This window comes from Megascapheus bottae, chromosome 24 (genome assembly GCF_031878675.1).
Source record: "Megascapheus bottae isolate mThoBot1 chromosome 24, mThoBot2.hap1, whole genome shotgun sequence".
In the NCBI taxonomy this organism is placed as follows: domain Eukaryota; kingdom Metazoa; phylum Chordata; class Mammalia; order Rodentia; family Geomyidae; genus Megascapheus; species Megascapheus bottae.
This window is the reverse complement of record NC_143532.1, coordinates 19904094-19917710: the sequence shown is the minus strand read 5'-3', so window position 1 is coordinate 19917710 and position 13617 is coordinate 19904094. Positions and strand designations below refer to the sequence as shown.

The following is a 13617-nucleotide window of genomic DNA, read 5'->3' as shown; positions in this document are numbered from 1 at the left end:
GTAAGGGATTCAACACAAAGGGCCAGCTTGTGTCTTGTGTATCTAACCAGGAGATAAATCTTTTCAGCCATTTTTTACAGCATGAAAGATTTTCTTTTTCCTTTTTGGATTAGTCAAGGGGCTTGAACTTCAGGACCTGGCCACTGTCCCTGAGCTTTTACATTGAAGGCTAGTGCTCTACCACTTTGAGCCATAGCTCTGTCCAGTTTTCTGGTAGTTAACTGGAGAGAAGAGACACCCAGCCTTTCTTACCCAGGCTGGCTTCACATTTAGATCCTCAGACCTCAGACTCTTAAGTAGCCAGGCTTACGGGCATCAGCCACCAGCTCATGGCAGATCTAAAACAAAAACAAAAAAAAAACTCTAAATCAACATGTCTACTTTCCTTAGGCTTCTAGCTCCAGCTCTACAGTTTGCAACCCTGGCGACCTCTGAGCACCATGTGGGGGCTTCTAACACAACTAAGCTGCAACTTAGCCTGGGGAGGGGCTAGGCATTGGTTCATAGTTTTTAAAGTTGATGGGTAATTTTTATGTCCTGCCAGGCTCAGGAACGCTTGTTTTCACTGAAAGCAGCATGTCCTCCTCTTCAGATGTCACCCCAACACAGCTGTTCTCAAAGTGGCTAAAATACACCTTGTAGGAAGGTGAAAGATGAAATATGTTAGGAAATATGAACTATGCCGGCAACCTTTGAGCCTACTTGTTCACTGTGTCCCCATTGAGTCCAAATAGCCAGCCATGTGGGTTTTTGTTTTAATGATAGGTCAGTATAAAAGAGAGCCATGGTATGTAGAGTGCCCATTGGCTGGGGGCAGGAAGCGCGCACATGTCCCCAGAAATCGCAAGTGGATGAGTGTCCTACAGCTTGGGTTGAGTCTCCAAGCTGACCAAAGATTCTCTTTCCTGCTGTCCCTATTGGCTGGTGTTGATCATGAAGTGCAAGCAACCTGGGTGAGAACCAAACTTGTGCTCCTGAGCAGTCCCTCCTTATATCTGGTCAGCACTGTTGGGGTCCCCTTCCAGAGCAGAGACCCCTCTCCCTGTGCAACACATAGCTATCTGAACAAAATGTACTTGCTCCTTCCCCCCCCCAAGGGCTGGTCACCACTGGCAGAGGTTCATGAGGCTCTGCATGGGACGGTGAGGCTGCTAGAGCTTTTTAAGTGGCTGACAAAGGGATAACCAGATGACATTAGTGAGCCTGAGTGAATGAACTTCTGGAATTCTCTGAGCGTTTTTCTCCTCTGGCATTGTTTCCCATCAAAGCCTGAGTTCTGATAATTATTAACCACAACAGTCAACTCTCTTTGGGTTTCTGCTTTCTGATCCAGAGCTGAGTTGCCTTTACACTTCCCTATATCCTACCTTAAAAAAATAAAAAATAAAAAAAGGTCTTGGGCTGGGAATGTGGCTTAGTGGTAGAGTGCTTGCCTAGCATGCATGAAGCCCTGGGTTCCATTTCTCATTTCCACATACACAGAAAAAAGCTGGAAGTGAGGCTGTGGCTCAACTGGTAGAGTGCTAGTCTTTAGCAAAGAAGCTCAGGGACAGTGCTCAGGAACGGAGTTCAAGCCCCAGAACTAGCAAAACCAAAACAAAACCAAAGGTCTTAGCAGAAAGCATTTCCTTAACTAGTCAAACCAGTTTGTTTTCTTCCCATCTTTCTTTTATGGTAGCTAAAGAGCTGGGACCAGAAAATAAGCAAAACCTATTTTCGGAGTTCTATGAATATTTCCAAAATCCCACAGACTGATCTGTCAGTTGGCAAAGCTAAACGCCCAGGTCCGTAGTGTGTGATTCACAATCCTCCTTTCCTTCCACTCCTTCTCTGGGTTCAGGGTTAGGTCTGGCTTGTGGCAGGAGGGTTGGACTTTAAAAAGTAGTTCTAAGATTTCATGTTACAGGGATAGGTCATGTGTTCTAAGAGCCCCTTCATGAGTGTTCTGGCTAGAAATGAACCAGGGAAGTTCAAAGTAGGGGCAGAAACACGATGTTTCTTCTACTGCTTTCAAGAAAAAAAAATGTATTTTGTTTTTTAATTATCTTCCAATTATTGTATAAGAGAATTTCAATTTAGCATGTCCATTCTGAGTATGGTGTATCTTGATCAGAGTGACCCTTCCCATCATTCTTCCTTCCTTCTACCTGCCCCTTCCCCTGCCATTCTTACCAAGTTTCCTACCTCTATTTTCATGTATGTACACTACAGTATATTTAAGATGAAAGTCCAGGGGAGACAAATGGGCTTGATAGGTTTGATTCCTTGATCTCCTCTAGCAGAGTAACTTAACTGTTACTTCGGGCCTGAGTTTTGTTTTTGGTCAGTGCTGGGATTTAAACTCAGGGCTTTTTGCATGCTAGACAGGTGTTGTGCCACTTGAATTATGCCACCAGGCCTGTTTTTGCTTTCATTATTTTTTTGAATAAGGTCTTGCAGTTTTGAAGTCCAGGCTGCTGGACTTACATTCTACTATTTATACTTTCTAAAAAGCTAGAATGCCAGGTGCAAACTCCACCCTTCTATTCACTGGCTTTTTGTTTGCCTGGGCTGGAATCTGCTCAATCTCTGCTTCTTGAGTAGATAGAATTACAGATGTGTGCCTCTGTTTCCAGCCTTAACAGTTTTTCTCTGCTCTTCCTCCTCCTCTTCCTCCTCTTCTTCCTCCTCCACCTCCTCTTCTTTTTCTTCCTCCTCCTCCTCCTCCTCCTCTTCTTCTTCTTCTTTTTTTTTTTTGGTGGGTCATGGGGCTTGAACTAGGACTGGGTGCTGTCCCTGAGCTCTCCAGCTCATGGCTACCACCCTACCCTTGAGCCAAGCCCCACTTCCCATTTTCTAGAGGTTAACTGGAGATGAGTCTCAGGTTCTTTTGTGCCTGGGGCTGGCTTTGAACCTTGATCCTCAGATCTCAGCCTTCTGAGTAACTAGGATTACAGGCATGAACCACTGTGCCTGGCAACAGTTTTTCTTTTTATCTATTTTGTTATTGTTGTTATTGTTTTTATGCTGATAGTAGAGCTTGAACTCAGGGCATGGGTGCCATCACTTAGCTTTTATTCTTAAGGCTGGTACTCTGCCACTTGAGACACAGCTCTACTTCAGCTTTTTGCTGGTTAATTGGAGATGAGTCTCATGGAATTTCTGCACAGGCTGCCTTCCAATCTTGATCCTCAGATTAATTTAGGATTACAGGCCTGAACCACTGGCACCTGGGGAGGTGTGTGTGTGTGTGTGTGTGTGTGTGTTTAATCCTTCCTTCCTTCCAAATTGCCCATGGAAGGAAAAGGCATCTGGAGTCCCTCCTTTAGTAAGGAAAATGTCTTCACTTACACTTATTTGGTGTTTGGTGTCTAACTGCTCTAGGCAAAAGGAGCCAGAATGAACCTCAGTAGACACATCCCTGGCTTGGCAAGGTTCCAGACAAACCCCAGTTGCTGGCTCTTGGTAAGATTGCAGGCCTGTCTCTTCCGCACCCTGGCCTTCCAGTGTGGTACCCCTGTTGCTGTCCTTGCTGTGTAGGTGTTCTTGCCTTTCCCCACAGTCTTCAAGTCTGTGAGCCCCTGGAGGGCAGGGATCCCCTTCTCCTGAGGCCCTGCTCTGTCTGGGGGTGCTGTTGGAGGAGGAACCACGCCCCAGGAAGCCATCGCCTGCCTGCCTCGTTCTGGTGTGGTGCTGCAGCTGGTGTTGTGAATCAGGCCGACAGCAGCGCATCCTCTTACCCGGCTATTTCACGACACCAGGGTTGCACCATACTCATCCTCTCCAGGAGAGCCTCGTGGGACCTGGCCGGACACGGGATTTGGAGCAGGGTGGGCTTGGGTGGCTGTGTGAATGAAGGGTTGGTTCTCTATAGCATCCATTCCTCAACATCACCCAGAGAGCTGTAAAGCCATCGATGCCTGCCCCTCAACCCTCCTCCACTCACACCCCGAGGGTCTCCAGGATGTGGGCCAGAATTAGGGGCTCTGTGTTTGGTGCCATTGCACCCGCCAGCCCTCACTGGCCCTGTGTCTTTTGGCCTTGTGTTATTTACCATACTGCCACCCGAGGTCTGCTTGCCAGAAACAGTCAGAACCTGACAACACTAGGACAGGAGCCAGGCTCCTGGCATTTGAGGCTCTTCCTGTCAAGGTTCTGTATTCAAAAAAAAAAGAAGAAAGAAAGAAATGACACTACGTATTTCCCTGCTTCCTGCTCCCAGCCCCACACACCCATGATCAGCTCTGCCTTCAGAATGTGCCACCCTACCCTGTACCCAGAGCAGCCTCTGGCTGGTCTCCCTTAGTTCATTCTGCACACAACACCCGCAGTGATCTTTGAAAAATAGATGGGAACTTATAACCATGGCCTATTAGCCTGGATCGTCCTTCTCCCATGTATCAAACCCAACCTTCTTGCATATCAAGGCCTTGCTCTTGAATCCCCAGCCACACTCCTGTCCCAGGGCCTTTGCACATACCCTCCCCCTGTCTACAATCCCCACAATGCCTGCTTACAATGTGAGTAGTTCTGACTTCTCATTATAGGAGGGTAGCATAAATTGGTCATCCTTAGAGCATATAATGCCATTATCTAAGAAAATATCCCCCCCTTCATAGCAGATATGGCTAAGTATATTATAACAACTGCTTATTTAAATTTCTCTGTTTCTACTAGAATGTGAGCTCCCGGTGGGCAGGGATGCTGTCTTTTTCTCTGTGGCTCTTGCCAAGCATAGGCTATGGTATCCAGTAGGCATCTAATAAATGTGGTAGAATGAGTGAAGAGACAATTGGAACCCTTTCAGCATCATGTTCACCATTTCTTCCCTCTTGTCATCGCTGTCTCCCTCCAGCCCTCAGCACTGGGCACTCTGTTCCTGACCACCTCATCTCCTGCATGATCTCACCTTTACCCCAGTGTCCTAGCCCCATGGCCAAGGAAGACAAGAGGCCCGATGACGCCGAGAGCACACTGGTTCTCCTGTCCTCACTGCCACAAGGAACATTCCATTCCCAGCCCTTGGCTATCCTGGGCTTGTTCCTGGCTGTCAGGCCAGGGGCCTGGCACTGCTCAGCTGGGGCTTGACACTGGATGGGCGGGAGGTGCGGGGCATTGGCTGGTAAAGGTACCATTTTTGTCTTCTGATACAGAAGCAGACACATTCCCTCCCATTTAGATAACTCCTAGTCACCCCAGAACCTGGCAGGACTGAGACTCTGGGGTCAGATCTTGCAACTTTGCTCAGGGTAGAAGGCATCTCAGGCCTGGGGGACTGTGAAAGTCCTGGAAGGCAGGGACTGTGTGACCTAGCCCTGTCCCCCATCATAAAGAGTGCCTCCGAGAGCATCTCCCTCATTAAGCTCCACCCAGTTGCAAGAACCCCCTTTTTAAGTGGGGGTGGCGGGGGTATGTGCTTCAGGACAGCCCCTGTGATTTACCCTATGGATAAGCCTTCAAGGGGCTCTGAGTCAACCCAGAGAGATACAGGGGTGGGCAGAAGAGGGCTCCGAAAGCAGCACATGCTCACCTCCAGGGCTGACGGAGGCCGGGGTTGTTTGGACTGAGGAGAACGTGACCTGCTCAAGGTCACACAGGAAATTTGTGGCCTCTGACGCTGCCCACAGCCCCTCTCCTTCCCTGATCTTAATCAGGAATTTTCCATAGCCGCCAGGGACAGGGTGCACAGAGAGTGTTGGGTGCAGCTGTGATTTTTGCCAGTCAGCTGGCAGTTTAAGAGCAGAGAGTGATAAGATCTTCCCCTTTGTTCCAGTAGGAGGCAATGAGTAAGTGTGTGTATGTGTGTGGGGGTCTCTCTCCTCCCATGGCCCACCCCCCAATCCAGGGAAGAGCCTGCAGGGAAGGCTAAAAGATGACCCTTGTCTTCAATCGGGCTGGGGAGCTAGGAAAGAAAGGTAGGTGAGCCTTGGTATCGTAAGAGGAGCCCTGAACAGATTCTTGGAAAAATAACATATGGTAAACATACCAAGTGTGGGAACATACACGGTGACTACCTCCCCCCATTTGGGGTTTGTCAGCAAGGTGTAGTTTTCTGCAGATCAGTTCTTACTGTCCAGTAGTGGCAGATTCCTTGACCCAAAGAGCCTGTGGGCTAATGTGCCAGCCAACGGTCCCTCGTGGATCCTCTAACCCACAAGCAACCCTTGATCTGTGCTTTCTCTATGTGGATATTGACACAGATCCCTGACTTTCAGGGTTGCTGTTGCACAGGTTGGATGGCGTGAATGCCCCCTTCCCCCTGCTGAAAACACGGAGGTGTGAAAGCTTGACCACACTTTTTTGGAGCCTCTCGACCCTCACTCCCAAGAGGGAGTCACACACACACACTCACACAGTTGGGTACTCAAAGCCCATGTGAGCCTGTCCACCAGCCCGTCTGTTGTGTTCTCCAGCTCCTCAGGCTCAGGGGGCCTCTGGAAGCCCCAGCCTATCACACCTGACTTGCTGCTGAATCCCTGGGAAACAGGCCTTGTTGGAGGAGAAGGGAGCTGTGTGGCATCAGAAATGGGTGATGAGGGTAGAGCTGGGTGCTGGTGGCTCGTACCTGCTATCCTCAGGAGATTGAGATCTGAAGATTGTGATTTGAAGCCAGCCAGGGCAGAAAAGTCCATGAGACTCGTATCTCCAATTAACTACCCCCAAACCAGAAGCAGAGCCATGGCTAAAAGTGGTAAAGCACTAGCCTTGAGCGAAAAAGCTCGGGGACATTGCTCAGGCCCTGAGTTCAAGACCCATGACTAAAACATTAAAAAGACAAAGGAAAAGAAATGGGGTAGAGAGGTAGCACAATGTGTCCTCCATCATTCTTCTGGAAGTAGAACAGAAACTGAACTCAGCTGTGGCCCTGTGGCTCCTTCCACCCCCTGCCTCCAGGGGGAGCAATACAGGTCAGGGCCCATCTTGGCCTCCATCCTATCTATATATACCCTGTCCCTCCTCCAGGACCTTCACTCCCACACTGCCCTCCCCACAAAGCTGGGCCGAGCTCTTTCCACGACTCATTTCATTCCCCATGAACTCCTGCACAGAGCAAATTTCCACTAACTTCCCACTGCACACGAATGTGATGGCAGTGTGCCTGGTTGGAGGGACAGAGACAGCACTGCCCAGACAGAAAGGTGGGCTGTGGGGTGACCTGATCTGGAAAGCTCTAGAGCTGGAGTGGCCCTTAGGGTACAGGGCAGGACATCAGACCTCTCTACCCCACATCCATACATCATCAGTCTCAAACTGGAACCACTGTCCCCAGCAATGGTGTGGGTGGTGATCAGATTCAGCTCCAATTGTACATCCAAGGTGTGGCTACAGCTGCTGGCAAATCTAGATCCCAACCTGTCTTGGAGCCAGGATGGAGCCCAACCACACAGCCTGGCCCATCTCTCCCGGGGAAGGGAGGCTCCTGGGCCATCCTGCTGCTCCAGGCACTGCCAGCCCCAAGTCCTCAAGGCTCATCTGTCCACAGCTGGCTTTTAACACTTAGGAAGAATAACAGGAGGTACTGGGGCACAGAGCTGAAGGGGGCCTTCCTTTTTCATTTTTTTATATTTTAATACATTTCTCTCAAAGTAGGATATATGTACATGAAAGATGCTTACATGTGCAGAGTAAATGACCACCCACTGAACGCATACCCATTTATTTTGATGTATTAGAAAATAAAATGAAAGCTTAATTTAATAGAACAATATACTTGTTATATGTTTTAACAAATAACATAGATGAGATTTTTTTCCCCAAACAAAAATGTGAGAAAAGTGAGATTATTTTATATCTTTGCAAATCTCTTTAATATACAAGAAAGGTGAACTTTTAAAAAAAAAATCAAAAATTGGTGGTGGGGCTGGAACTCAGAGCCAGGGCACCGTCCCTGAACTCTTTGTTTGGAAAGGTGAATTTTATATTAGCTTTATACTCCATCTGTTGCTCTAGGGATTTCCTTTTTACATAGATGTTCATCTTTTCAAATGTCACAGCCTTCACCCATTCAAATCTTCTAAGTAAATGCAAAGAAAAAGAAGCCCCTTACCACACTGAAAGATTTGGGGCCTTTACTGGGTCCTTCCAAGGGTCCCTCAGGGCCCACTCTGGGGACTGCCGGCCGGAGGGGCCTCAGAGGTCGCCAGCCCTCCTGTGTAAGTCTGCCCTGTGGGATACACCGGGCAGGACAGCTGTGCACACCTGCCCCGCCTCCCCCACCCTGCACAGAACCTTGCTCACCAGCTGTGGGCGGTTTAACCCAACCTCCCCCCTCCTCCCTACTGCAGACCTGGCCTATAAAGCCACCTGTGTGCCCTTGCCGACCCTGGTCCCCTCCCTGGACACCTGGAGCCACAATGGCAGAGCTGCCTGTGACAGAGGCACCCGGAGACCCTGCTCTGTGCCGTGGGCGCTTCACCATCAGTACATTACTGGGGGGCGATGACCCCCCCTCATCGGTGGCCTGTGACAGCAGCCACGCCAGCCACCAGACCCACGGTAGCACCTTGTACATGCGCACATTTGGTTACAACACTATCGATGTGGTACCCGCCTATGAGCACTATGCCAACAGTGCCCTGCCCGGCGAGCCCCGGAAGGCCAGGCCCACGTTGGCTGACCTGCACTCCTTCCTCAAGGTAAGCATCAGCTCGGGAAGCCACTTCCCTGCTGTGTGACCGTGGCTGAGTCACCCAGCATCTCTGAGCCTGTGCCACAGGCCAGTGTCTTCCTCGCATAGAGGGCCCACATAGAATAGTGGAGAGGGTACCATGAGTTTGTGGGTTACACCAGTGGCTTATGTTTATTCACTTAGCGCCCTAAAGTTTGGAATGGTATGCTCAGAGAGGAGATGATTGGCAAAAGAGCTGGAGAGGAGGCGGCCGGCAAGGGCCATGCTTGCTGTTCTGGCCTCCCAGAAGGCTGCGCTGTGAAGGGCAGATGGAAACTAGATAGATTCTCACCCGGCCCTGCGCAGCCTCAGTTTCCTACCCCTCTCAGGCTGCGAGACGGGCCTGTTCTGAACCCACTGCCCTTCAAGAAGGCGGAAGTGTGAGGGAGCTTGTGTGTGTGTGTGTGTGTGTGTGAGAGAGAGAGAGAGAGAGAGAGAGAGAGAGAGAGAGAGAGAGAGAGAGAGAGAGAGAGAGAGAGAGAGAGAGAGAGAGAGAGAGAGCGCCCAGCCCCAGGCATGGCAATGCCATGCTGGGAGACTATCTGGGGATTGCCTGCCTGCCTGGTGGTCTCTGGGCTCTCAGCAGGAAGGCAGCCACCTGCACGCCCTGGCCTTTGACAGCCGGCCCAGCCATGAGCTGGCAGACGGATTGGTGGAAGATGAAGCAGATCCCAACAGCCAGAAGAGCCCTGGGGAGCCCGTGCGCTTTGGCTGGGTTAAGGGAGTGATGGTGAGTGAGATATGGATGGGGGGGGGGCGCTTGATATTAAGTAACTTGGACAAATTACTTAATCATCCCTGGCCATGGCCTTGGATTCCTCATTTGTAAAAGGACCATGAAATGAGATGATAGATGGGGAATCCTTGGATCTACTAAGGCAGAGAGTTAGAAGGAACTTCCCTTTTTTTTTTTTTTGCCAGTCCTGGGGCTTGAACTCAGGGCCTGGACATGGTCCTTGGGCTTTCTCAAGGCTAACATTATACTACTTGAGCCACAGCATCACTTCTGCCTTTTTCTGTGTATATGGTATTGAGGAATCGAACCCAGGGTTTCATGCATGCTAAGCAAGCACTCCACTACACATTTCCGGCCTGGAACTTTCTGTCTTTAGCCACCAGGTGGCAGCACTTAACACATAAATCCACAGACTAGGTTTTTTCATGATGGAAAGGAAAAGGGCTGCTTTTAGCAGGAATAAAACCTTTAGACAGCAGAAAACCCAGTTACCTTTGAGGAATACTACAGAAGAGGGCTTGACGGGGGGGAAAGGAGACATTTTATTTCTGCTCTGATAGGCAGGAGGGAGGCTGATTAAGTTTTTTTGTTTTGTTTTGTTTTGTTTTTTGCCAGTCCTGGGGCTTGAACTCAGGGGTTCTGGACACTGTTCTTGGGCTTTTGCAACACTAGAGCTCTACCACTTGAGCCACAGCACCACTTCCATTTTTTTCTGTGTTGTGGTACTAAGGAATCAACTCCAGGGCTTTGTGCATGCTAGGCAAGCACTCTACCACCAGGCTATTCTCCTGTCTCCAAGGTTCTCCTCTTAACTCTGCCAACTGCTGTGACTCTCTTCATCAACCCCATCCCCAGGGCTCATAGTCAGGGTTGGCCAGAGTCCACGAGTGGGCGTGCACAGCATCACAGAGCAGATAGAGAGCCCTGAATGCCACACATAGAGTAGCAACTTTACCTTGCAATGTATTGGGGCCATAAGACCACAGAGGCCCTCTTCCCAGGCACTTCAGCCTCAATCCCAGACTCTAGTATTGCTTGAAATTTAGAAGCAGAGCTTATAGCACCCTAACTTCTGATTTTTTTCCTTAAGTGGAACATTGATTCAACTGGTATTCACTGACTCCCCTACATACCAGGCCCAGAGACTAAGTAGCTGCCATGGCTAGGGCTGGAAGGAGTGGGGTCATGGGCTTTGAATAGAGCACGAAGTGACAATGCTTGCAGCCCATCCTCCAGCTGAGAGGCTAGGGGATGGGAGAGAGGGTGGGAGCTAGAGGGCCTGAACCTCAAAAGTCAATAAAGCAAGATGAAGCTGGATGCTTCTGGAAGTCTCTGCTCTCCAATCTCCTTCCAGATCCGTTGCATGCTCAACATCTGGGGTGTGATCCTCTACTTACGTCTGCCCTGGATAACGGCCCAGGCGGGCATTGGTGAGTGCCATGGGGAGAGGAGGGAGGGCATGCTTGAGTCTTGGTTCTGTCCCTCCAAGGTCTCCGGGAAGCAGCCTTGACCTTGGGTGGCAGAGACCCTAGGCCAGGTCTTGGGGTCCCTGTAGTGACAGAGGTGAGGGTGGAGTGGCAGAGATTTGTTAGATATGGGCTTGGCAATCCTAAGGGTTCTCTTGGAGCCAATTTTCACTGCAGAATCAGGTCCCTCCGTGGCTCCTCACCTGGTGCTCACCTGACTAAGTGGGCCTCATTTTCACCTCCCACAGTCCTCACCTGGGTCATTATCCTGCTCTCTGTTTTGGTGACCTCCATCACTGGCCTGTCTATCTCAGCCATCTCCACCAATGGCAAGGTCAAGTCAGGTGGGCTCTCTCCCTCCCCCTCCCCCTCCTACTTGATCCTCCTTGCCTAGAAAATCTGTCTTTACCCTGGGTCTCTGAATGCCCACCCCTCCCCTCCAATCTGGGACACGCTACACCCTAAGACAGCTCTGTGGTCACCCCTCCCCAGTTCTGCTGCCTTCTCCTACCCCCTCTGACTTGTGGCCCCCTGCTCTGGCCCTGGTAGGTGGCACCTACTTTCTCATTTCCCGGAGTCTGGGCCCGGAGCTCGGGGGCTCAATCGGCCTCATTTTCGCCTTTGCCAACGCTGTGGGTGTGGCCATGCACACTGTGGGTTTTGCAGAGACTGTTCGGGACCTGCTTCAGGTGAAGGGGGGAGCCAGCCCTGGGCAAATGGAGTTAGGCAGGCCTCCCTCTCCTCTGCTTCTCCTGTTGGGCCTTTCTTTTCTTCTCCCACCTCATGTCACCCATCAGGGGCCCATCTGGTCTCTGAGTGACAATGACAGCTCCTCAAGCAAGGACCAAGGGCCAAGTCATGGTGGCTACCCTGGGGAATCTGCAGACAGGGGCGGTGCTGGTGTTGGGGTCCTTCTGTCTGAGGGTTCCTAAGTGGGATGGGGAGTCTGGAGGAGTGGGGTGCACAGAGGTGGCTTGTGACCAGCCTGGCCCTCCATCAGGAATATGACACGCCCATCGTGGACCCTATCAACGACATCCGTATCATCGGCGTGGTTACGGTCACTGTGCTTCTGGCTATCTCCCTGGCGGGCATGGAGTGGGAGTCAAAGGTGAGGGCCAGGCCCAGAGGGCCAAGCGGGGAAGCCGCTGTAACAAGGCCTGGGGCTGGGGGCCGGTTCTGCTTCTTCTTGTGTGTATGACTTGGGTCTGCAGTTTTGCTGCCGAGACCAAGATACCCCTCATTCAGAGAGTCTTGGTTTCTCTCTCCTGTAATAGTCCAACAGGAAGCAGCGCAGGGTCAGCACGCTGGTTTGCAGGGATGGAAGTGGGGTAGGCCCCAGACTTCTCCATCCCCAGGGTGTGGCTCCTACCCATCTGGTCCGCAGTGGCTTCCTTTAAGCAAAGGAAAAGGGGGAAAGATGAACACAGAGTGCGAGACTTCCCTGCCATTGTCCTTTTCTTCCAAAGCTGGAAGAACTTGGTCTAAGGGTTACAAAGGATGCTGGGAAATATGATCTTGGAACCATGCACCCAGTCCAACGCCAGAAGTTTAAGATAGGAATGAGGGGAGAAGAAGTATTAGCCTTGTGGTCTTCAAACCTGGCAGGACCTGGTCTCTGCAGCCACCTCAGTGGCTCTCTGGCCACAAAAGCACCCCAGCTTTTAGACCGAGCGGACTCCAGCTGTTCATTCTATGGCACGCTCCTCCCTTTTGAATCTGTAGCAGGGCATCCTGCTTACGTGGCCCCACGCCCATCCGCACGCTGTGCTCTCACTCTGAAATCATCTTCTATAATCAAGAGGCCATTCTGCTTCCTGCCAAACCCCCAGCGCCTTGAACACCGCGTGCTGTGTGATGGGCACCGAATGAGTGGATGAGGGGTCTGATGGAGGGCTGGGCACCTGCCTTCCTGGTTGGGAGACCACTGAAGGTGGCATGAGAGCCACCATCTCACTTCTGGGGCCTTTCCCCCCCCACCCAGGCCCAGGTGCTGTTTTTTCTCGTCATCATGGTCTCCTTTGCCAACTACTTGGTGGGGACACTGATCCCCCCGTCTGATGACAAGGCCTCCAAAGGCTTCTTCAGCTACCATGGTATGCAGGGGCGCAGTTCATCCATGAATATGACCCACGGGGTCCCCATGTTTCCATAGTCAGGGTGAGGGGTGACTGGCTGCCCAGCCTGGGTCTCTAAGCCCTTGGATAGTTCTGACTCACACCTTGGTTTGCCAGGGGACATTTTTATCCAGAACTTGGTGCCTAACTGGCGAGGTGTTGATGGCAGCTTCTTTGGAATGTTCTCAATCTTCTTCCCCTCGGCTACGGGCATCCTGGCTGGAGCCAACATCTCTGGGGATCTCAAGGTGAGAAGAATGCATTTTCCTGGGCCTTGGTGCCATGGTGGGGGGGTGTGAGCTGCCCTGCTGTCCAGCTGTCAGGATGTGTTGCTGGGCACTAAGCTGGACACAGAATGTGGGGGCAGGAGGGGTGCAGAGACTTAGAGGTTCTAAAATCCAGTTCAGTTTACTCAGTTCAATCTTGTTTCATTTCTGTGGCTACTGCCTGACCAACAAGCAAAGGCCCTAGTCCATGTTTGAGGATTGACTAGTTGTGAAATGCGGTGTCAGGGCAGAAGTACAAAGAGTCCTGGACTTGGAGGATATCTGGGCACCTGCTAACTCTCCCCTCAGCCCAGGGATCCTCAACCCAGGGATTAACTGACCCAGCTTTGACTTAGCAAACGTGCCAGACTGTGAGCTGGTACCC

General features: G+C 51.0%; 1 protein-coding gene across 2 annotated transcripts in view; it reads left to right on the top strand.

Moving 5' to 3' along the window:
• Nucleotides 1-8327: 8327 nt before the first annotated feature.
• Nucleotides 8328-13617, top strand: part of Slc12a3 (solute carrier family 12 member 3) — a 29655-nt gene continuing 24365 nt past the window's right edge. For both annotated transcript variants that reach the window (XM_090357607.1, XM_090357608.1), the window contains exons 1-8: nucleotides 8328-8615; nucleotides 9231-9377; nucleotides 10738-10813; nucleotides 11098-11193; nucleotides 11399-11538; nucleotides 11850-11960; nucleotides 12834-12945; nucleotides 13084-13214. In XM_090357607.1, coding sequence (XP_090213733.1) covers nucleotides 8334-8615; nucleotides 9231-9377; nucleotides 10738-10813; nucleotides 11098-11193; nucleotides 11399-11538; nucleotides 11850-11960; nucleotides 12834-12945; nucleotides 13084-13214 — 1095 coding nt within the window. In that variant the 5' untranslated portion in view covers nucleotides 8328-8333. The remainder of the gene's footprint in view (nucleotides 8616-9230; nucleotides 9378-10737; nucleotides 10814-11097; nucleotides 11194-11398; nucleotides 11539-11849; nucleotides 11961-12833; nucleotides 12946-13083; nucleotides 13215-13617) is intronic.